The 24,713-nt window shown below is 40.5% G+C and overlaps 1 protein-coding gene across 4 annotated transcripts in view; it reads left to right on the forward strand.

Moving 5' to 3' along the window:
- The first annotated feature begins 3,419 nt into the window (after positions 1 to 3,419).
- UGGT1 (UDP-glucose glycoprotein glucosyltransferase 1) overlaps positions 3,420 to 24,713 on the forward strand; it is a 124,294-nt gene continuing 103,000 nt past the window's right edge. For all 4 annotated transcript variants that reach the window (XM_060153115.1, XM_060153117.1, XM_060153116.1 and 1 more), the window contains exons 1-6: positions 3,420 to 3,630; positions 8,558 to 8,693; positions 13,751 to 13,833; positions 16,197 to 16,327; positions 20,930 to 21,042; positions 22,907 to 23,081. In XM_060153115.1, the coding sequence (XP_060009098.1) occupies positions 3,573 to 3,630; positions 8,558 to 8,693; positions 13,751 to 13,833; positions 16,197 to 16,327; positions 20,930 to 21,042; positions 22,907 to 23,081 (696 nt within the window). In that variant the 5' untranslated portion in view covers positions 3,420 to 3,572. The remainder of the gene's footprint in view (positions 3,631 to 8,557; positions 8,694 to 13,750; positions 13,834 to 16,196; positions 16,328 to 20,929; positions 21,043 to 22,906; positions 23,082 to 24,713) is intronic.

A 24,713-nucleotide genomic window follows, 5' to 3' on the forward strand; every position in this document is an offset into this window, starting at 1 on the left:
GTTTCTGCTCTATGAGTAGTGTTTGGGAGTCATCTTTCCTGTCCTCCCAACAAGAAAAAACAGAATGAGCTGAAAATCAAGAGAGAATTAAGTCAGAGGACAAACTGCCACCCCCAAAACTGGAGAGATGGACAGACACAGAGAATACAGAGCAGCTTACCTGCAGTAGGAGCAGCTGCAACTAGTAACTGGGAGGAACACTGAACAGGCAATTTGGGTGAATTTCTAGAGGCTGAGTCTAGACTAATTTGAGAGTTAAATATTCCTGAGGACCCAGAGTAAGCTGAGAGGGCTCCCACACTTTTGTGGGGTTTGTCGCAGGAGACTTACCAGGTTCTCACAGTGGGTACCCTAGAAAAATCCCTTCATGCTTGGCCTGGGGGAGGGGAAAAGTAATCATTTTGAAACGAGCCCAGAGAATTCTCCAGAAAAACGTCCTACCCAGCAAGGAAAAAGCCATTACCATAGCTTTTTCTGACTTGGAGGGGAAGAAATTACCCAACTCCAGCCCCCTCTGGCTACCCTATCTCATACAAATGGGAATAGCACTTATGAAGGTTACAGCCTAGGGGCACAGGCCTCCTAAAAGCTGAGAGCTAATCACAGGGTTGCAGAGCTTTCCCTCTCATCAACCTCACCATCATATCAACAGGGCTCCTGTATAATAAGGTGGATTACAGCTGAAAGGACTACAATGTCCAGATTCTATTTAAGAAGCAGCTTCTAGGGAAACCCAATACAAAAGAGGAGAGAAAAACAAGGACAGTGGAAGAAATTTAGGTCTCTGACATATACAGCTACAGCAAACTGTAAACACAGCCTAACTCCTAGCCAAAAAAACATAAAACTTCATACTATGGTCTATTTACCTCAGTTCCTTTTACCCAGTACATTATGTCTGGGTTTCAAGCAAAAATTAGAGCCATCCTGAAATTCAAGAAAAAAATATAATCTGAAGAGATAAAGCATCAGATCAGACTCAAATATGGCTGATATCAGAATAGAATTTTAAAGTAACTTTGTGTAATATGCTAAAGACTTTAATGGACAAAGTGGACCACAGGCAAGAACTTCCCTTTGTGTCCTCAGATGGGAGAAAGGCAAGGGAGCTCTCTGAGGTCTTTTCTATAAGGGCACTAACCCCATTCATGAGGGCTCCACCGTCATGATCTAGCACCTTCCAAAGGCTCCACCTCCAAATATTATCACATTGGAGGATTCAACATATGAATTTAGGGATGTGACAGAAACATTCAGTCTATAGCAGATGGTGATAAGATCAGTGGTTGCCAGGATTTCAGGGGAGAGGTGAATAGGTGAAGCACAGGGGATTATTAGAGGGGTGAAACTATCCTGCATGAAGCTGTAATGATAATTATGTATGCATTTGTGAAAACCCATAAAACTGTACAATGCTATGAGTGAACTGTGATGTAAACTATAGACCTTAGTTAATAATAATGTATCAGTATTATTTCCACAATATTGAGTTTTGAGAGTCCTCTATATATTTTAGATTCAAGTCCTTTTTCAGATATGTGGCTTGGAAATTATTCCGTTTGAAAATTATTCCATATATTCCATTATATATACGTAACCCTAATGTACCACACTAGTGCAAGATGTTAATATTAGGGGAAACTGGGTGTTGGGGTGGGATGGTTATATGGAACTGTATGTACTATCTGCTCAATTATTCTGTAAAATTAAAACTGTGCTAAAGGAGCTTGGGATGAACATACACCCACTACTATATATAAGATAGATAAGCAACAGGGACCTACTGTATAACACAGGGAACTCTGATCAATATTCTGTGATAACCTATATGAGAAAAGAGTCTAGAAAGGAATAAATATACGTATATGTATAACTGAATCACTGTGTTGTACACCTGAAACTAACACAACATTGTAAATCAACTATACTCCTATAAAATTAATATATATATATAAAACTACTAAAAATATAAAGTCTATCAATTATTTTTGAAAGTTTGAGTCTTACTTTTACTCATTTTTTCAATGAGAATAGAGGATTAGTTTATTTCTTATATTCCTTCCACCTTTAACATTTATGATTTTCACTTTTAAAAAGACTTCATTTTTTGGACTTTGGAGCAGTTTTAGAGCCATAGCAAAATGAGCAGAAAGTGCAGAGAGTTCTCATATACCCCCAACGCCACACATGCCCAGCTGCTTCTGCTATTAACATCCACAGTGGTACATTTGCTACAATTGATGAACCTACATTGGCACGTCCTTACCACTCAAAGTCCATAGTTTACATTAGGGTTCTGGTGTACATTCTGTGGGTTTGACAAGTGTATAACTACATGTATCCATTACTAGAATATCATAAAGAATAGTTTCACAGCCCTAAAAATTCTCTGTGCTCCACCTACTTGTCCTTCCTTCCCCCTAACCCACTGGAAATATTTGTGGTGCTGGGATAGTTCTTGATTTTGGTGGTGGTTCCACAAATCTACACAAGTGATAAAATGACAAAACTATACAAACATATTGTACCAATGTCAATTTTCTGGTTTTGAGACTGTAACATACTTATTTGAGATGTAACTATTGGGAGAACCAGGTACATGGGACCTCACTGTACTATGTTTGCAACTTCCTGTGATTCTGTAATTATTTCAAAATAAAAAGTTAAAACAATAAAAAAATCTGCGTTTAAGTCAAACAAAATAGCACTGAATTTTCTGAGAAAATTTTAGAAAAAGAGAAACCCAACTTTCCTAGAAGTTCTGCACTGTCACTTGATTGTATGCTATAACTAAGCAAATATTGGTGTTATTCATGCATCAATAGTAGAAGACCAAGTTAAAACAGAGAGCAAAAAACTAACTGTAATTCAGTGAATTAAACAATTCCTTTTTTATGGAAGCATCACCTGAAGTGATTTTAAAAACACACAACAGAAATCTACTAACACAAAATCTCCCTCAAGAAATAAATTTTAAAACAGTCATTTCCATTCCTTAAAATTATTTGAACTCCTTTTAGTCCAGCAAGGAACAGAAAGCCCAGTAGTCAGCTACAGAAGTTCTTAAGCACAGCAGAGACATATATCTATCAGATTAAGGCAAGTGTTTTTAGTCCTTGCTCTGCCATTCTCAAGCGAAGGACTGTTTGTGTCATATAATCAAAAGTCAGTTAAAATTTTACACTTTCTATATAGAGAAGTTTCTGGGTCTCAGCTGTCCCCCTTTACGAGACCCCACGACCTCGAAGACCGACGCCTCCCTAACCACACTGAACTGCAAAGAGCAAGGAGGCAGGCGGGGCCTCGTCGGATGTAAGATGGCGGCCGAGAGACGCTCTGGGCGGCTCCGGCTGCGACTCGGTAGCCGGAAGTCCTCCGTCTCTAGCCAGTAGGAAGCGGAAGTAAAGGGCGGTCGGCGGCAGGGCTCTATCTTTGCAAGGCAGGCTTGCGAGAGGAGCCACGGGAAAGGCGCGTGTAGGCCGCTCACTGGCGCAGCTGCTGCCGCCCCGCCGCTGCGCCGCCCCGCCCCGGCGTTGTCGCAGGTGCAGTCGTGGACGAAGCGCGGCCCCGGCATGGACTGGAAAGGGTCTGCGGGCGGCGCGTGTGCTGCCGCTGCGCGGCCGGTGACAGGTACCCCTGGGGGGGGCGTGGGGAGTTCTCGCGGGGGGAGAGAGGGTCTGGGGAGCGAGGCCACCTTGTGTCCCGGTCACCTTGAGCTTCCGTTTCTTCCCTGACTCAGTTTCCCCTCCTGTATCCCAGCCCTCCCCTTCTTTGCGAGTCCCCCGAGTTGTCCCTCGGTGTCATCTGGGCACATACCGTCTCTGCGAGGGTGGTCGCGGGCTCTGTTTAGCCGTTTTGAACCTTCATTGAAGAGCTTCGAGACCCGTGTGCCCAAGTGCAGACGGAGGTGGGGGAAGTGCCCTAACGTGAATTTCGTCCAAGCCTGACCCCAAGTAGGCTGAGAACCAGCAGTTTGCAGGACTCCGGTTGGAGAACGAATGGATCTTTTTATAGATTTCTTTTTTCCCTAAAATGAATTCGGGTGATGAATATTGGTTACGTTTTCATTTAATACGAGGATCTGGTGGCTGAAAATTGGATGATCCGGTTTCACTTTTAGTGTGGGACCTGCCAGAAGAGAAAGATCAGCGTACATCGCCAATAAGTTATGGGTGGGAGCTCTTCGTGTTCCTTGGCCAGAATCTCTAGATCGTTTTGCATTTCTTGCCCGATTTGAGAACTAGCATATTTTGTTCATTCAAAGTCCTGGGGTCTTATGCCTTACTGTGTTACACTGTATTGGAAACATTGATTCATCGTGTACTTGGCCAGCCAACTTTACTGTGTGATGTTTGAAGACATTTTAAATAGCTATATGACAACAACACAAAGTTTGGGTTGATTGTAGCCTTTCCATTTGACTTCCTTTTGTTAAACTTAGCTGAAACTCATTTTTATTGAAGGAAATAAACGTTGCTTTGTACAGTAGTAGGGCATCTTCACAGTGCATATTTAACTTGAGGAGAATAAATTGAACTATGGAGAAAATACCATTAGACTTTTTCTCCAGTTACTTGCGATCATTTTCATATTACATGTATAGTATCTAATTTTAACCTGAAATTGCATGTATGTGGTTCACAGCAAATGGGTTTTGCTAACAGGTATAAGTGTATATTAAGTTTAAATTTTTCAGAAGTAAATTTATTTCTCAAGAAGAGTACTTCCTGGTATTTTTCCTTGCTGTTATCATATATGTTGAAACTCGGATGGCTACTTATTAACTTGCACCCTGCAAGGTTTTTTTGAGTTTGTAAGCTATTTTCTTCAGTTTAAAAATGGAAAGAGAAAAAGTTGATGATGATTTATAATTTTATGCCTCTTCTGTTTTCCAAAAGTGAAAAACATTTGCTATAATATAATTTTGATTAATATTTTTGATAAATGAGCAAGAGATAGTGTCTTTAAACTAAAGAAACCGGGCCACACACTAGATCTTACTAGATGAATCTTTTGGGCGTAGAACCTTTTAAAGACTGTTTTTAATTTATCCATCATGCTGGAAGCGTGATGCCTATAATCATGCAGTGCCACGCTGCAGATTCTGACAGCTGTTATTTCACAGCTTTTAAGGTCAGAGGGTCAGAGTGATAAGGGATCTTGTAGAATGAAGCCATCCTCAAACAAAAGGCCACTCAGTGACGTTCTTATTTCTACTTCTCTGGACAACCTTTTCCTCTGGTGTTACCTGTGGTATCAAGGATGTGGGGTCTGGGAAAGCTCTTCTTTAATGTGTAGCTTTCCTCTTTTTCCCATCTCTACTGATGCTGTACTGTGCCCCAGAAACTCTGTCTCTTTAAAGCAGGGCAGGGGGATCTCTGGGTGAGTCATGGTACGTAGAGTTTTCATTTTCACCCTTCTTAAGTCTTAGGCTTTTTGTAGCGCCTTTACTCTTGGTGCCACATCCCTTTCTTCCAGTGGCTTTCATTCATCCTTTGATGAACAAAGTCTGTGTTTATTTTATTTTGAGTGCCTCCTGTGTTCAGGCATTATGCTAGGCATGTGACTGACCGACGAAACTCCCTGTGCTTGAGGAGCTCACGTTCAGTCCCCAGAGCCAGCCCAAGTATGGATCTGTTCAGGCTGGTGGCTTGGTTTGGTTTGCTCCCAACTTCAGGCTCACACCCTTGGTTTCAAGTTGAAGCTGTACCTCTCTCAGCCACCTGGGTCCCAAGGACTCTGCCACTAGAAAGTCTTGGACTTGCCTTAGGTCTTGTAATAAAGTCCTTTGCTCATTCTGGGTCTACACAGTATGAATTCTTACCCCTTCTTAAAGCCAGAGGACCAGGGCAGAGAGCATGGTATTGTGGAACTTTTGAAAACAGGCAGATGTGGGTTCCAAACATTGCTATTTATTAGTCCGGCAAGTTACTTAGCCTCTTCGAGCTGCCATTTTCTTATTTTTCAAGTAGGGATGATAGTGTTTCATGCATCATGCAGCGTATTTATGGACTACCTGCTGTTTGCCAGGCCCTGCGCTGTTGGCTCTGGTGGACAAAGTGGACGAGGCTGCCCCCCTCGGGAGCTGCAGTCTCCTGGGGCCTTGTGTGAAAGGGCTGGGTAACGAGTTTGCAGAGTGCTTGGCAGTGGCGCTGTCCAGAGTGATTCGCCTGGAGTAATTGCTCTGTAAGTGCGGGTGTTTCCTGGGGCCTTTGGTCCCTCCCTGTCCCCTCCCCACTCTGTGCATGCCCTCGGCCTGGCAGTACTGTGCAGAGGCATCTGATTTCTCGTCTGGAATCACCACTGTTGGGGGATTACACGTCTAGGTCCCTTCAGGAAAAATGGTGAACATAGCTGTAGCATTAATACTGCTTGAACATAGCTCATATGCGCTGTCTCCGCTTTAGAAACTTAGTGACTTTGGGGGAGGATTTTGTTGATTTTTTTCCCTAGCCACAGAGGATATATTTCCAAAGCATATTTTTGAGGCCTTGTAATAACGATGAGTTATTATTCTGTAATTTAGAAGACAGTTTCTAGTTTCTCTTCCTTACATATTTTAACTGGAGCAGTTAGTTCTGGTGTAGTACTTGACACTTTACAAAGTGACTTTCACGTTGCCTTCTCAATTCGCTCGTGGCGCATGTTGTGGCAGGTACTGTTATTCCTATTTGAGAGAGTGGGAGACTAAGGGCGAGGGAGTTATCAGGTAAGGTGCCTGTGGTGAAACTGCCAGTGAGTAGCAAACTCAGGAATTGACCACAGGTGCCTGACTCTAAAGGCTTTCTCGTCTTGCTAACCCGTGTTTGTTCTATCATGAGGTGCAGGTTTCTGAGGCTAGAGTGTAGGAGAGTTGAGTGGGCTGAAATTGTATGTAAAAGTTTGGGTCCTTACTTTCTCCTCTGCGGGAAATGTCAGTAACTTTTGCTACATTCTGAGAGGGGCCTGCATCGACTTGGACTTCTCCTCCCCCGCCCCCAAGCCAGGAATCAGGGCCAGCAGGTTTCATTGTCAGAGGTCTAGTTTGCTTAGTCCTAGTCTTTATCGATGTTGATTTTTTTTTAATGTTTATTTATAAATAGGTTGTTCATATTAATTTTTTTTTGTTTCCAAAGAAGCTGGCAGTGCCTGAACTTCAGACTCTTTTAAAAGCAACTTTTCTATTTGGTAGAATTCATTTCTCTTCGGACCATTGTTCTTTAGAGATATTGTGTGTCATATGAAGCAAGATGTTGGCACAAATGATAAAGCTTTTTGTAAAAGGAAGATACTGACTGGTTGCTCCAGTATGTGGGCTGTCTCTCCCCAACAGTGTGTATTATAACTGACGTCGAGGAATTGGGGTGAGCTTTACCAAACCTTAGCATTCAGAAGCACAAGTCTGGTTTAGTGTTTCCCACATATTCTTGTCCCCTTTGGGTTCCCATTCAAATGGGTAGAACTTGGATGCTGACTTTTTATATCACAGTGGAAGTCTGATTAGGTTGTGTTAGGCAGACTTCCAGGGATGAAAACACAGATCAAAGAAGCCTGCAGCCGGAGACCTTTTGTGAAATGATGTGGACCCCAAGGTTCTCGGCATGCTTGCTGAGGCTGCTGCTGGGGATTTAGGAGGCCTGCATTCTGTGGCCCTGCTGATTCACCAGTGACTCCAACTTTCTTACTTTATAGATGGGGATCTATTGAGTGCTTACATTTCCTCATTCCAGAACCTGTATTTGATTTTACACTCGCGACCCACCCTATTAGCTTCCTAAGGCTGCCATAACAAAGTACCACAAACTGGGTGGCTTAGAACAGCACTTTATTGTCTCACGAATTTTGGGAGGCTAGAAGTTCTAAATTAAGGTGTCACAGGACCACGTTCCTTCTGAAATCTGTAGAGGAGGATCTTTCCCTCTTCCAGCGTCTGGTAGCCCTGGGTGTTCGTGGCTTGCGGTGTAATTCCAGTGTCTGCCCCCGTTTTTACTGGGCATTCTCCCTGTGTCTCTTCATGTAGTCTTCCCTCTGCATGCCTGTCTCTCTGCCCACATTCCCCCCCCGCCCCGCCTCTTTCTTTTAATAACACCAGTCATTGGACCAGGGCCTACCCTGATGCCCTCATTTTAACATGATTACCTCTGTAAAGACCATATTTCCAAACAAGTTCACATTCTGAGGTACTGGGGTGGGGTAGGACTTCACTCTATCTTTTTGGGGGAATACAGTTCAACCTGTAACACCATTCATTTGTGTTTTCACCTGTCTAAGCTTTATTTACTCTCCTGCTTCATAAAGTATGATTGTGTGCAACCTTCTGGGCCACCAGCTGACTTTTATATCTCTGTATGGTATAGGCACCCAGGAGATGAAGTGCAGCCTTTGTAGGAGAGAGTGTAATGAACGACACACCTTTAGTTGTGTCTAAAGGTCTGCTGAACTATCTAGATAGTAGGTGCTGTTATATTTCGGAAGCATTTTTATTTCTGTGATAGTCATGTTATTTTTTATCTCTAATTATTAAGATTCAGGTTTAAACATTGCCTTGTAGCGAAACTTTTTTTTTTTCCCTTTTTAGGGGTTTGCCATAAAATGGGCCTTCTGACTGTACTCACTGGACTATGGCTGTTTTCCTCAGCAAAGGCAGATTCAAAAGCCATTACAACCTCTCTTACAACAAAATGGTTTTCCACTCCGTTGTTGTTAGAAACCAGGTAAGAAGACATTTTTTTTCTTTCACGTGTTTGAGTGAAAATGTGGGCTCTGCTAGTGAATATTCAGGAGCTTTTTAGGGAGTGAGATTCTCATCATATGCATTTAGTAAGAGCTTCTTTCAGTGTGCACTGTGCTTGTGTGCCGTTCACAGGCTGTTAGGACACAGACTCTATCTGTCAGCAGGCTAGGACTGAATTGATGATAGAGATCTTTAGGGATTTCTTTAGACAAATATATTGAATTGGTTAAATTATTATGTTATCTTCCAGGAAAAGTGTAAATGTGGTAATAAAGGAAGAGAGAGTTCTACTTAAAAGCAATTTTCTATTTATTTGAAGAAGGTGTTAAGAGGTGTTTAATAAAAGGAAGAGAAGAGAGCTTGGCAAGGTGGGGGAAGAGGACATGCCCCTCCCAAGAACTTGGAAGGAGACCCCAACATAAGAGAGTGCAGGGGGAAGCTAAGAAAGTGGCCACATTTTATCCGATTGTAGCATCTCCAAAATCAGGATGCATTTAATCAAATCAATATGTTATCTTAAAATTGGTGGCATCTTTCACTCAGTGTTTCATAAAACAATGATATGTCTTAAAATTGACAGTGTCTTTGGGCAGCATTTCATCCTGCTATTCCTGAAACATACTGGACCCCAGTCTCCTACCCCATCTCTATCTTAGTGCTCCTCTGCTGGGACTGTACCATCTGGGGCTACAGGAAACTCTAGAAGATGATTTGTGCCTGTCTGCCTGATCCCCTACATAGCCATTTCTATCCCTCTTTGTTCCTAGGGTCTTGGTGCAGAAAATGAGTTTCAAAGGCCTAGACCTTGAAGGGATTTAGAGCATAGCAAATATGCAGTAAATCACATCAAGCTTCCCACTGTTATCTCTCAAGCTAGAAGAGATTCCCTGGTCTGGGGAGTACAGAAGAAAATAAAAGTTGAAGGAAACTTGACAACAGCTCAAGTGAACCCTAAGAAGGAGTTAGTAGATGGATCGTAGAAACCACACATATGTTTTTAGGAAAAAAGAAAACATACATCTCAGTTTCTCAATAAAGAAGATCTCCCAGGGACTTCCCTGGCAATCCAGTGGTTAAGACTCTGTGCCTTCGACGCAGGGGGTGCTGGTTTGATCCCTAGTCAGGGAACTAAGATCCTGCATGCCATGTAGTGCGGCCAAAAAAAAAAGATCTCCCAAACTTGGAAAAAAGAATTGACAGTGTCTTAAAATTGATAAAATGCAATATAGTCAATGATTTCTTGGGAGATTTTAACCCAAGTGTACGTTTTATTTAGTGTTTGTAATATAAATATAACCAGATACCTCTCTTTTAGTCAGTTTTTTGTTTATAGAGGGAAACTTATTTTTATTGTATCTCAAATAACATATATATAGCTAGGACCTGTAGAGAATCTTTCCAAAGCATACATTTAGGTAGGTGAGCCATGAGCATTTGGTAACTTTCAGAATTTGATATAGCTGGAAATTTGAACTGTTGTGTTATATCAGTTAACTTTGTGGTCTAATTTTATCTTCTGACATCTTCCCCTTGATCCCTAGGAAGATGTGAATGAAGAGTCTGTTGTGTTGGTAGTGTATACGGATAGTTGTGCTTTCTAAGGCAAAGCCTCCTCTGGTACAGGATTGAGGAGAGGCCAGTGGGAACGTGGGACGCGTAGGAGCCCGTCTTGACTTGCTGAGGAGCCTCCCCAACTTTCTGCTGCACAGACTTTCTCCCATCACTTCTCTGTGCCTCCCTTTCCTCAGCAATAAAATGGCAAACCCCCTCCCCCTGCAAAACTCCAACAACCCCGTCTCACCCCCAGAAACCCCCAAACTCCACTGCATGTATTTCATAGTGATGTCACAATAACTAATTTGATAAATAGGTCGAGCCCCTCAAATGTCCACGCTTTGTTAGATCTTGGTGGTTGTAACAGTGAAGTGTCTGAAGGTCATGTGAGGTCCTGGACTGCCTGAGCCAGGACTCTTGTAGCTGAACATTTTTTTCTTCCTTTCTGCTAATCTTGTTTTGGATGATTTATCTGGTGTCAAGCTAAGTCATTGAGATTTACTATCACTTTCTAAATAATTTTGTGCAACTAACCGTAACGGATGTTTTACGATATTCTGCTTAACATTCTTCACTGGATTACGTCCCATTACTCTCACTTAGACTAACAAATTTCTTGGTGTTTGTATATTGTCTTAGAAGAGTCTTATGGCATATACTTGTGGACTTTTGAGAAAGTATGCTAAAATTGTCAGCCTTAGTTGATCAGTTTTTTTTCAGTTTCTTTGATCTCTGTGAAGTGAGTACTGTAAACTGTTTCCTTTGCTGCAACTTATCCATAACAAACATAGCGCCTTTTCATGATATCCTGGCCATTTGCCATTTTGGTTCATTATTTTTACTTCTCTTCTGTGGCTATTTGCGAACAGTTTGCCAAGGAAATGGGACGTGTAGGCAACTCAAAAACACTGCTGTGCTTTTTTGAAACTACTCTATATTCACCTCCAGAGCTAGCTGAGGCCACTCTCCTTCCCTCCTGGGTCCATGGCAGACATTGATGGTGGATCACAGCACTGTCTATTGCGGGGAGGGTGAAGGGCCAGAATCTTTTTCCACACATTGAGGCATGTAGCTAATACAGACATTTTGTCTTTTTTGCTTCTGGCCCTTAGGGACTAAAACTATTCTTGTGTGTATTTCTATTTTTAAAATTTTTAATAAATTTATTTATTTATTTGACTTTTGGCTGTGTTGGGTCTTCGTTGTTGCGCGTGGGCTTTCTCTAGTTGTGGCGAGCGGGGGCTACTCTTCATTGCGGTGCACGGGCTTCTTATTGTGGTGGCTTCTCTTGTTGCGGAGCACGGGCTCTAGGCGCACGGGCTTCAGTAGTTGTGGCTCGCGGGCTCAGTAGTTGTGGCTCGCGGGCTCAGTAGTTGTGGCTTGTGGGCTGTAGAGCACAGGCTCAGTAGTTGTGGCACATGGGCTTAGTTGCTCTGCGGCATGTGGGATCTTCCCAGACTAGGGATCGAACCCTTGTCCCCTGCATCGGCAGGTGGATTCTTAACCACTGCGCCACCAGGGAAGTCCCTTGTGTGTATTTTTAAGTTGGACCTGATGCTAATGAAGGGTTTGTAGCTTTCTGGTTGTCCATGAAGTGATATATATTTAATTGAAGTAGAGCTCTGAGTATGTTTTGAGCAGCTGTAGTTACTAAAAGAAATATTGTGTAAGTAAAGTTTATCATTAAAGTTGAAACAATCATTTATTGAGTGCTTATACAATCATTTATTGAGATATTATAATGGCCTGGGAATGCAGCATGATAGATTTGAGTGATTGAGATTGGAATGTAAATTCCAGATTTTTGATTTACTAACTCTGTGCCCTTAAGAAAGTTAACAAGTTTATAAGTGGAGAGAATGGTATATATATATAATGTGCTCTCCCTCTACCTGTCACCCGGTTTTAGTGATTGTCAACTCAAGTCCAATAACCATCACCACCACCACCCTCCTACCTTTTCCCGCTAAAATATTTTAAAGCAAATCCCAGACATCGTATAATGTCATCTGTAAAACTATCAATATTTTACTCAGTGGAAGTTTTATCGATATTTTACTCAGGTATCAGAAGCTAAAAAACAATTTAAAACAAAAAGCAAACAAACTTAAGCATACTATAAACAAATGGCAGCGTTCCTTTTAATAACACCTTGTATTGTTCCTGTCTTCCATGGATTATTTCAGTGGATCTGGTAATTAATTTTCTTAAGGCTGTTTGACACTTAGACGTTGTAAGACTTATTTATGCAGTGGGGTGAAAAAGAATGTACGTTTAAGAAGTTTTCCTGTAATTATATGAAAAGTATATATTTATGTGCATATGGCCTCTGTAGGAATCTAAGCTAAGATTCACTTTGTATTCTTACAAAGAATACAAAGCATTTACTTGCATATCATAATCTATCTGTTTTACTACCTGTTTTCTTAGACTATAAGCTGTTATAAGGTTGGTATGATGTCTATGTCAGTTACTCGAAAGCCTAGAAAATGCCACACTCAAGGAGGCACTAAATAATTTAATACATTATGATGATGGGTATTTTCAGAAACCTATTTTTAGAGAAGCTGTGCATTACCAGGAAATGTTTCTTATGTTGCCATATTTCTGTGTCTAGCTGTGGAGTAGAGTGAGAGTTGTACAGCCCAGTGTTGACAAGTAATGGGAAAGTCTTCCTTTGGCTAGGTAAGCTGATATCCAGATCTGTAGTTTGCTTTCAGGCAGGGAAAGACCGCCACTACATTGGTATGCCTTGGAGGAGAAGATTACCGATTTACATGAATCATTCAATTAGTACATGCATTTTCTTTTAAGGGATTTTAGGCTCTTGAATGCAGGGAAATGTAGAATAGCCATTTTATTTTAGGTCAGTACAGTAGTGTAAAGTCAAGGAAAAAGTTAAGATGGCATTAAGTTCTAAGACCTGATTTTATTAAATCAGTGCTAACTTTAAACTAATATTTGGTGATTTTGAAAATTTGGATTTGTGGATGTAAAAAGGTTACGACATGCTGCCTTTAGTCTCCTAGAAATTTTTCTAGGGTTCATGTTTTCCTTGGGAGAAACTTAGGCGAAAACATATTTTTTTGTTCTTTGCAAAGTATTTCAGAAAATGAGTGAGCAGAACTAGTACTAGAATTATCAATTTCCTAATTCTGCTTCTACTACTGACAGCATTTTCACAAATGAGATTTCATAACCTTTCTTTATATTGGGACTTCCCTGTTGTTACAACATTTCTATTATTCTAGGTTTCTTTAGGGATACCTATTAAGCTATTAAGTGAATAAACTACTAAGCTAATTATTAATAGCTAATAAGCTAGTAAGACTTGCTTATCATTAGAAAATATATGTTATACATGTTCGTGTATAATATATATTATCAAATAAAAGCCAAGCTTTGGACATTTGGTAACTTAAAAATCTATTTTTACATTTCATTAAGTTGTTTTATTTCTGATATTTCCCCCTTTTCTCTCAGTGAGTTTTTAGCAGAAGACAGTCAAGAGAAATTTTGGAATTTTGTAGAAGCCAGTCAAAATATTGGATCATCAGATCATCACGGTAAAATTGAAGCAAATGCTTCTTTGACTTCGGTGTCTGGGAATATATTAGAAAAATTGATCTCTTTCAGAGTATGTGTGGCATGGCAGTTAATGGAATACATTTTTATCTTTAATGACTAGAGTTGTGATGGTAGCCAGCAGAGTCAACATAAACTAGTAATTATTTTTGAAAAAGTTTATAACTTTGGTGATAAGAGCTACCTTTGATTTTTTTTTGTTTGTTTCTCCCCTTGTTTTTGTTCTTTTGTGTTCTTTTATTGAAAGTGCTACATGAATATTTTGTGGGAGTCAAATTCTTTTAAAATCATTTAGCATTTACTTAATAACCATCAGATTTGATTCACTTTCTTTTGTTATGAACTAATTATACAACTGATCTATTATCTGTTAAGTTTGTTATCATTAAGTTAGTGCCATCCAGAATGTTTTCCATTATGCATGCCAGCCACACACAACTGGAGTGTCAAGGTGTCAAATTAATGACAAGGTAAACTGTATCACTTGTTTACAGTTTCTGATGAGCTTTCACAAACATTTTCCAATTCAATATAAGCTACATAGAGTATGAACATTAATAGTCAAAGATGCTGATACATGAGTAGTTAAAACCTTGAGTATTACATTGACAGGCGTTAAGTCCTTGTTGAAGAGAAAATGTGTAAAAATTATGTGACTGCTGTTAATATTTGACTAATTGATTTTTAACTTTATGATATTTAAAAATTAATACATATTTAAAAAGCCAAGTCTGAATCTTTTTTCGTGATTTAAGTGCATAAAAGTTTTGAACAAGCTTTGGTTACATAATTTGTAAGCTTTAGTTACATAATTTGTAAGCTTTAGTTACATAATTTGGAGTCAGCTAGAGTTGTTTGAGTTATCAAAAAAATCATTTTAGTTTATGACTTCATAAAACAAATTTATCAAAGTGAGTTTTGTAATGAATTTTGAATTCTGACGTTTAAAATGAAATTTCTTCAATATAAATGCTGATGTGTTCCTGGTTAAAATTAGGGGAGTATGAATTCTTGGAAGTGACCATAAAAGTACATTAAACATTTTATTTGAAATACTAGTCATAGTCCCGCCACCCAATGATAGTCACCGTTAACATTCTGGCAACATTTTAAGATATTTCTTTCTGATCTCTTTTTCTACTTAGAAGGTGCTAATGCCACATAGAACCTTTTACATTTTGCTTTTTTTTTTTTTGCTGTACGCGGGCCTCTCACCGCTGTGGCCTCTCCCGTTGTGGAGCACAGGCTCCGGACACGCAGGCTCAGCGGCCATGGCTCACGGGCTCAGCCACTCCACGGCATGTGGGATCCTCCTGGACCGGGGCACGAACCCATGTCCCCTGCATCGGCAGGCGAACTCCCAACGACTGTGCCACCAGGGAAAACCCATTTTGCTTTTTTAAATGTGAAATATTTTTCTTAAATTTCTTTTTGGAATAGATAATAGTGGTTTAAAAGTCAAAGCTATACAAAAGGCTATACACAGAAAAATCTTATTCCTCCTGTTTCTCTTGGCTTTTTATAGCCATTTAAATTAATTTGTTTAGTCTTAAGTGTTTTTTTCTTTTTTACAATAAATACATAAGTATGTATTCCTATTTCTTATTCTTTCTAAGAGTAAGAAAAAATTGCGTACTATATACATTGTTTTGTACCTTGTGCTTTTCGTTTAATATATCCTGGGGATTTTTTCATACTGGTACATGCGTTTTTTTTCCCCTCAGATAATGTGTTCCAGTTGTTTTAATGCTTCTCCCCAAACTACAGTTTCATTATTATTCTTTAATATCTTGTACTTCCTCATCACACTGCTCCATCCTGTTGGGTTATTTGAATAGATAACATATGCAGACACTGTGGTTACAAAGACAAGTCATAGTTTCGGGCTTTGGGGCCCCAAAGGCTCTTTGGAGGGGCAGTTAGTAAGTAGGTAAATGAGTAAATGATGTGCTAAGTGAAAGAGGTAAGCGAAGAAATATTATGGGAGCAAAGAAGAGATGAACTTGGTCCAGTGAGGCATGGGGTAGGGATAGGCGGTGCCTCCCTGGAATAGGTGCTCTCACAGCTGAATTCTTCCTGAGGAAGAAAGTAGGAGTTAGTCATCCAGGTAAGTGGGAGAATTGCAGTCTAGGGAGAGGGAATAGTCTGAACAAAAGGAAGAAAAGTCCAATTGCATGGTGTACTTCAAGGAATTCTAAGCATTTGACAGCAGTTCAGGACAGTATAATGGTAACATTTTGCAATCAGTATGCTTTTGTAACACATAGCTTTATACTTTATGAACTATCTTATTTGGATACCTCTAGTCATATAGAATTATTTTGGTTAATGTTCTTCCTGACAGGTACTGATTATTCCTATTATCATGCAATATTGGAAGTTGCATTTCAGTTTCTGTCACGACTACAGCAGAATCTGTTGAAATTTTGTCTGTCTCTTCACTCCTACTCAGCGACAATTCAAGCCTTCCAGCAGGTGAGTTCAGTGCTTACATGTGACAGTATTCTTTAGTGGTTGCATATCTTGATCGGCTGTATTGCAGTTGTCCTGGCATTGTATTACAGAACTATACCTTTTCTACCTGAAATTGTCTAGGATTTACAATTTGTTTATAAATAATAAGCAAAATTGATGATGTTAAATCTTCAAATAACATATTATAAAAATATAATTTGCACTTATTTTCATTTAAGGAAAAATAAAATATCTACACAAAAAACTGCCTACCAGACTTTATTTATACAGCACAGGTGAAGAGAGAGGCGATACAGTTTTTGCTAAACCAGTTAACCCTGAGTGTGATCATAGCCTGTAGATCTAAAAGCGGTTCACGGGAAATACAGCAGATAGGAAATGTGAAACAATATCACAGGAATACAGTCAGGAAAAGCTAGGATGAGGAAAGCTTTTTAGTAAAATAATCTGATTTTGTCAAAAAGTAAGTTAAAAGGAAAAGAAAAGAGGGAAGGAGGAGCTTCAAGAGAGACTTTAAAAAGGTGTCAGCTGGGGCGTCCCTGGTGGCCCAGTGGTTGAGAATCTGCCTGCCAATGCAGGGGACACGGGGTCGAGCTCTGGTCTGGGAAGATCCCACATGCTCTGGAGCAACTGGGCCTGTGAGCCACAACTACTGAGCCTGTGCGTCTGGAGCCTGTGCTCCGCAACAAGAGAGGCCGTGACAGTGAGAGGCCCACGCACTGCAATGAAGAGTGGCCCCCGCTTGCCGCAACTAGAGAAAGCCCTCGCACAGAAATGAAGACCCAACACAGCCAGAAATAAATAAATAAATATAAAAAGGTGTCAACTTAATTCAATGTGTGGATCTTGTTGGATTTTTAAAAAAAATTTATTTATTTTTATGTTTGGCTGTGTTGGGTCTTTGTTGCTGCGCGCAGGTTCTTCCCCAGTTGTGGTGAGCAGGGGCTACTCTTCGTTGCGGTGCGCGGGCCTCTCGTTGGGTGGCTTCTCTTGTTGCAGAGCACGGGCTCTAGGTGCGTGGGCCTCAGCAGCTGTGGCACTTGGGCTCAGCAGTTTTGGTTTGCAGGCTCTAGAGCATAGGCTCAGCAGTTGTGGTGCGCAGGCCCAGTTGCTCCGCGGCATGTGGGATCCTCCTGGACCAGGGCTCGAACCCGTGTCCCCTGCATTGGCAGGCGGATTCTTAACCACCGCGCCACCAGGGAAGCCCCTTATTGGATTTTGAGTTGAACAAACTCGTAAAAAATAGCAAGAGAATCAAAGGTGTGTATGCTGATTGTATGTTTGGTATAAAAGAATTGTTAATTTTAAAACCTTTTTTTTATTCTGAAATAAAAACAGCATAGAAAATGACTCACAAGAAATATATAGTATAAAGAATTATAACGAAGTGAACACTCTTGTAATTTTCACACCGGTCAGGAAATTGAATTTAGCCAGGCACCATGGAAGCCCTTGATGTGCTGTGTCCCCATCACAGCTGACTTTTGCCCTTCAAAAGGAATCACTATCTTCTGTTGGAATCATTTGCTGTTTTGTTTTTTTTTTAATATTTATTTATTTATTTATTATTATTATTTTTTGGCTGTGCCTAGTCTTAGTTGCAGCACACGGGATCTTTTTTGTTACGGTGTGCAGGCTCCAGAGCACATGGGCTCTGTAGTTGCAGCACACAGGCTCTCCAGTTGCGGCATGCGGGCTTAGTTGCCCTGCAGCATGTGGGATCTTAGTTCCCCGACCAGGGATTGAACCAGTGTCCCCTGCGTTGCAAGACAGATTCTTAACCACTGGACCATCAGGGAAGTCCCTGTTTTGTTTTTTTTTAAAAAAACATTTCATTGCCCAAGAGTTCATCACCAAACAATAGAGTTTAATCTTGCCCAGTTTTAAAAAAATTATTAATTTTTTTGGGGGGTGAGTGGTCTCTTAATTTATAGGTTCTCCCTCTATCCCTTTCTTTTCTGTTGAATAACTTATACTTTTTGCCCTATCAATTTTTTTTTTTCTTTGGCCCCAGCAAGGCCCTTGCTGGATCTTAGTTCCCGGACCAGGGATTGAACCCAGGGCCCCGGCAGTGAAAGCTCTGAGTCCTAACCACTGGACCACCAGGGAATTCCCAATAGACTGCTATCATTGCAGAAATTTCTCTTGTACAGCACTCGTCTATAAGAATAAGGGTGTTACTCTGTTTTTCCCCTCTCCCCTTTTCTTACAATAGCTTTGTATGGGATTTGACACTGAGACTTTTTCTGCTCAATTTGATGTGAAATGAGTTTTCCTTAACTTTTGGAGGTCGGCATGGTTCCCTATTCTGTTGATTTTATGTTGTGTTAAAATAGGGTGGCTTTAAAAAAAAGGTAGCTTTTGCTTTTTGAAATTTCCTGACTCTGTTCCCCTCTTTCACTTTTATATTTGGGCTTTTTCTTTTATTGGCTTTTATCTCTGTCCTGCTTGAGTTTTATTCTGCCCTCAACTGTTTGTCCTTAGAGGTGGGGCCCTTTCCTGGAAGGGAGTCCTAGCCTGTGAGTTATGAGTTCATAGTGGTCAGACTGCCTTGTGCTTACCTGTACTAGGTGAAACAAAACCCGTCGGCCCACCATACTTTCCAGTGAAAACCTTTTGGCTGTTTTGGGGTTTTCTTGTTTTCAGGATCATCAGAATCTCTGCAGTTTCCCTCTACTTCTATGGCCTCTGATAACCGCAGGTCATTTTTGTGTTTTGTATCATGGGGATTTCCTTCCACCTAGTTTTGTCATAAATGTGGTCCACTAGTTTTTGTTTTCATTTTTGCTTTGTTTTTATGGGAGAACTTGGGAAGATTGAAAAACTATGCTGCCGGTGGCCATCAATACAGAATTGTATTACTTTTTTTTTTTTTTTTGCGGTACGTGGGCCTCTCACTGTTGTGGCCTCTCCCGTTGCGGAGCACAGGCTCAGCGGCCATGTCTCACAGGCCCAGCCGCTCCTTGGCATGTGGGATCTTCCTGGACCGGGGCATGAACCCGTGTCCCCTGCATTGGCAGGCAGACTCTCAACCACTGCACCACCAGGGAAGCCCTGTATTACTTTTTTTAAAAGTGTGATAATGGTAGTATGTTTTTTAAAACAAATCTCTGTGTTTTGGGAGTTCCCAGGTGGCCTAGTGGTTAGGATTCTGGGCTTTCACTGCCATGGCCTGGATTCAAACCCTGGTTGGGGAACTGAGATCCTGCAAGCCGTGCGGCCAGCCAGAAAAAAAAAAAAACAACAAAACACTTCTGTGTTTTATTGAGACATAGTGAAACATTATAAATGAAATGCTATTTGGAGCTTGTGTCCAAATGATCCAGTGGAGTGTGGTAGGAAGGTGGAAGAAATGAGATTGGCCATGAATTGATAATTACTGAAGCTGGGTCATGGGTACATAGGGGTTTATTGTACTGTTCTTTCTTCTTACAAACACAAGTTTGTAAGTTTTGTAATAATTTACAAAAAAGAAGAAAAATGTAATGGAAAGTTTTAATATTAATTTTTCATAGCAAGCTTTCCATTTCTCCCCATCTGTTCTTAATTATTTGTATTCCAGCAGTAGAAAAGGACATTTAGTAGGAATGTGTTACATAAATGACATCAGTGTGTACCCAGACCTTGTCAGTATGTCCTTTCCTTTCCCCATCTCTATACACTCATGCTTTTCAGTGTGCCTCTCGTTTAAGTTGCAGGTGGACTTATCTCATTGTGCCTGGGCGTTAGTGCATTTCACTCTAAACATACCCCACATCTCATTCAGCCTTTCCTTTGAATATCTTAGTGTGCTCCTTGGATAATTTTACTTTTCCATCTGTACTCTTTTTTTAGGCCCCGTTGGTTTTTTAGATTCAGTATCATTCTTCCTGCTTCAGGGAGGGGCTTCACATTAATCTGCGTATTATACTTAATTAGGACTGCATTGTTATACTTTGACACTTACAATTGACATTTGTAAGCTTAGTTTTCTACAAGGTACATACTGTGTTCCCTGGATATCTTTTTTTTTTTTTAACATTTAAAAAAATAATTATTTTTGGCTGCATTGGGTCTTCGTTGCAGCGTGCGCACAGGCTTTTCTCTAAGTTGCAGCGAGCGGGGGCTACCCTTCATCGTGGTGCACGGGCTTCTCATTGCGGTGGCTTCTCTTGTGGCGGAGCACCGGCTCTAGGTGCACGGGCTCAGTAGTTGTGGCGCAGGGGCTTAGTTGCTTCGCGGCATGTGGGATCTTCCTGGACCAGGGCTCAGACCTGGGTCCCCTGCATTGGCAGGCGGATGCTTAACCACTGCGCCACCAGGGAAGTCCCCCCCTGGATATCTTTTGATATCTTCTAAGATAGAATTTTAAAGTTCTATTTTGGGGATAATAATAACACCTACCTCATGGAATGATATTGGGAGGAACTAGATGAAATAATACAAAGAAAGCAGTGAAACGTAAAGCTCTTTCGGTCACATAATGGGTGTTCGGTAGATGTTAATTTCTGCTTTTACTGATGTTGTTTTATTATTATTTTATTACCTATTTAGAATATTCATGTTTTTGTCTTGTTTTTGGTTAGAGATTATTTTTAAAAATGTCTGTGTCTTAAATGACAGATAGCAGCTGATGAACCTCCACCAGAAGGATGTAGTTCATTTTTTTCAGTGCATGGAAAGAGGACTTGTGATTTTGATACCCTTGAGACTCTTCTACTAACAGCTTCTGAAAGGTAGATTGTGTGTTTCTTTATTTAAATGTCATGCATTCATTGTGCTTTCTTCTATATCAGGTCCGCCGTCTGATTTTTCGTACGGTTTTTTAGTCCGTAGGTATAGTGGTTTAGAATGTGAATTCTGGAACCAGAACCAACTAGATTTAAATCCCAGCTCCATCACTTAAAATAGTTTTGTGAATTTAGGCAAATTACATAACCTTTCTTTCCTCATCTTGTTTCGAAATAGAGATAATAAGAGTACTTACTGTTATTGTTACTTAGTAACTAATGACTGTATCGGAGAGATTACTTAGGCTTTGTCATCAGCTTAGTAAAGAATATTCTGTGTATTAAAGCCAGTGCCTGGAGTAATGATATTAATGATAATGATCTCTCAGGATAGTATTAGTTTCAGACAAAGGAGACTATTTAAGATAATTGCAAGCTTAATTTGAATATTAAATTGGTAATCAATGGGCTGATTTTTTTGCTTAAAGGTAGGTTTCCTGTGGTGGACAAATAACAATAGGTACCTCTTGCTGTCTGCCTAGGGCAGTAACCCCTCTGTACATCCTCCAGTGCTGTTAGAAATTGTATAACAGCGATCTCTCTCTCTGATACTGCCCTGCTGTACCGGAAGTGCCAGGCGGTGTTTTAGGTGGGGAAATTCTTCTTTAGTGAGATTATCTGCTCAGCACCTGTCCTCTGCCCACCAAATGGTATGAGTGCTTTTTCCTCAGGATGATAACCAGAAACTCAGTGAGCATTCAGCTGTCTGGGGTGAGGTGTGGACATTCAAAATTGGCTGCATAGTAAAGTGCTGTTTCCTTGGGGAAAACAAAATTGGCTGACTTGAAAAATTCTTTCTTTAATTTGTTACAATAATGCAGACCTTTATAAAGAAAAGAGAGATAATGTCTCCTCTTCTGAGAGGTGGTAATTATTTTTAATGGATTGGCATATATCTTTTTATACTTTTTTCTGTGGTTATAAATTTATACAGGTAGGTAGGTTTATTATTTTTTTTGCGGTATGCGGGCCTCTCACCGCTGTGGCCTCTCCCATTGTGGAGCACAGGCTCCGGACGCGCAGGCCCAGCGGCCATGGCTCACGGGCCCAGCCGCTCCGCGGCATGTGGGATCCTCCCGCACCGGGGCACGAACCCGCGTCCCCTGCATCGGCAGGCGGACTCTCAACCACTGCGCCACCAGGGAAGCCCAGGTTTATTTTTATAAGGGGCATTTTCCACTTAGTACGTGTAGGTATACCTCCTTAAGAAGGATTGGTAGGTCATAAAGTCTGTGCATTAAGATTTGCTAATATCTTGATGTCATTCTTAGAGAAGTTTTCTTGAGGGGGGAGTTTTAAAATTTATGAGGATAACCTAAATTTTAGATGCAGTAATAGGATGATCATAATAGTAAAAATGATAGAGGAGGGAGATGCTGTAATTGGGAAGTTATACGCTTAGATTTATCCTCTGCTTTTTTGCATTATTTGCACTTAGGTCTTCAGATAAAAAGGTAATTACATTCTATTTATATGGTAGAATAATTTACTAAAGTTTTAGTACTATGAGGGCTGGATGTGTATCCTTTTTCTGGCTTTTTTACCCCCTGCTCTAGAAATTGGTAACAATTATTAGTCAAAGTCTACATTTTAAGGTTAGTATTTATATAATGTACATTCGTTAATTTTAATTATGAACAAATAAGACTCATACCTGTTTTGTTTTCAGTATTCTTACTAACTGAAAACTATTTAAGATGCTTATAATGTTTGCTTAAATTATCATTGCTGTAGCTTCATTTTGTACTGTTTTTAATGTTTAAAAGCTTTTTTAAGTTAACAATTTTAAGCTTTTAATATTTATTTTCAGACCAAAACCTTTATTGTTCAAAGGAGATCACAGATATCCCTCATCTAATCCTGAAAGCTCAGTGGTTATTTTCTACTCTGAGATTGGCTCTGAGGAGTTTTATAAGTTTCACCGACAACTTGTATCAAAAAGCAGTGCAGGCAAAATCAATTACGTATTCAGACATTATATATCTGTAAGTATTGACTTATTTTATAACTGTTTTAAATATTAGTTTGCCCACCACAACCTTAGCACTTCAGCTAATAATTTCCCCCTTTATAAAATGATTTGAACTACTTTTTTGGGAAGTGTAGTACTTTCATCAAATCTGTTATTTGCACATAGGAGGTACTTTGCTTGCCTTTCTGAAGAAATGTAAAACAATATGCCTAAAAAATGGCCGTATAAAATTGACATTCTATTTCAGCTTTGATTTTTTTTTTTTTTTTTTTTTCCTGGCCATGCCATGCAGCTCCTGGGATCCTAGTTCCCCGACCAGGGATTGAACCCGGGGCCGTGGGCAGTGAAAGCACAGAGTCCTAACTACTGGACCGCCAGGGAATTCCCTACGTTCTATTTCAAAATGAACCATGTAAATTATATTTAATTTGGTCCAGATTTAATATGGTCATCATACTATGGAACTGATTCTTGAATTCACTTCCTTTCCAAACCCTTTTTTTTTCTTTTTGGCATCTTTTTATTTGATAGAAAAAGGATTTCTAAAGAGGTAAACTCAGGCAGAATTGATTTAAAATTAAGCTTTCGAAACCTTGTGTGGCATTTAGCATTTAAAATATTTATATGTAAAGATCGTTGGCCTTTAAAGTTTCTGTGTCATGTTAAGCTCAGTAAATATCGGATGTTAAGTCCATGGGAAAGTAAAATAAAAATTTTAAATGAAAATTTATGCGAGCAGAAACAGATTTATCAATATCCAGTTTTGGACACCCGCCCCCCCCCCCCCCCCGCCTTGCTCTATTGCTGTTTTTTTTTTTTAATATTTATTTATTTATTTGGCTGTGTCAGGTCTTAGTTGCGGCACGCAGGATCTTTTGTTGCAGCACGCGGGCTCTTCGTTGGGGCATGTGGGCTTCTCTTTAGTTGTGGCATGTGGGCTCTAGAGTGCGCGGGCTTAGTTGCCCCGCCGCACATGGGATCTTAGTTGCCCAACCACGGATCAAACCTGCGTCCCCTGCATTGGAAGGTGGATTCTTAACCACTGGACCACCGGGGAAGTCCCTATTGCTGGTATTTAAAGAGCCATCCTTATTCAGGATGATGGTAAGCCTGTGACATTAGGTCAGCCCAAACCCTGCCTGAAGACATTTAAAGTCAGTAAAAAAATGTACACACACACACACACACATTTACACACACGGTCTCAACAAAGCACTTCTAGGTTTGAAACCTCACCAGTTTTCAACCCTGCGTAGGTTCCGGAAATGCTTTTTTGTTTTCTCCATTTCTTCACATGGTTTGGTGACCTTTGCCCTTTCCGCTATCCCTTCATCTGTTTTTTGTTTTTTAAAAAATTTTTTTTTAAATTTACTTTTGGCTGCCTTGGGTCTTTGTTGCTGCGGGCGGGCTTTCTCTAGTTGTGACGAGTGGGGGCTACTCTTTGTTGCGGTGCGCGGGCTTCTCATTTTGATGGCTTGTCTTGTTGCGGAGCACCGGCCCTAGGGCACGTGGACTTCAGTAGTTGTGGCTCGCAGGCTCTAGAGCGCAGGCTCAGTAGTTGTGGTGCACGGGCTTAGCTGCTCTGCGGCATGTGGTATCTTCCCAGACCAGGGATCGAACCCGTGTCCCCTGCATTGGCAGGCGG

The sequence above is a fragment of the Lagenorhynchus albirostris genome, chromosome 6 (assembly GCF_949774975.1).
Source record: "Lagenorhynchus albirostris chromosome 6, mLagAlb1.1, whole genome shotgun sequence".
Lineage (NCBI taxonomy): Eukaryota > Metazoa > Chordata > Mammalia > Artiodactyla > Delphinidae > Lagenorhynchus > Lagenorhynchus albirostris.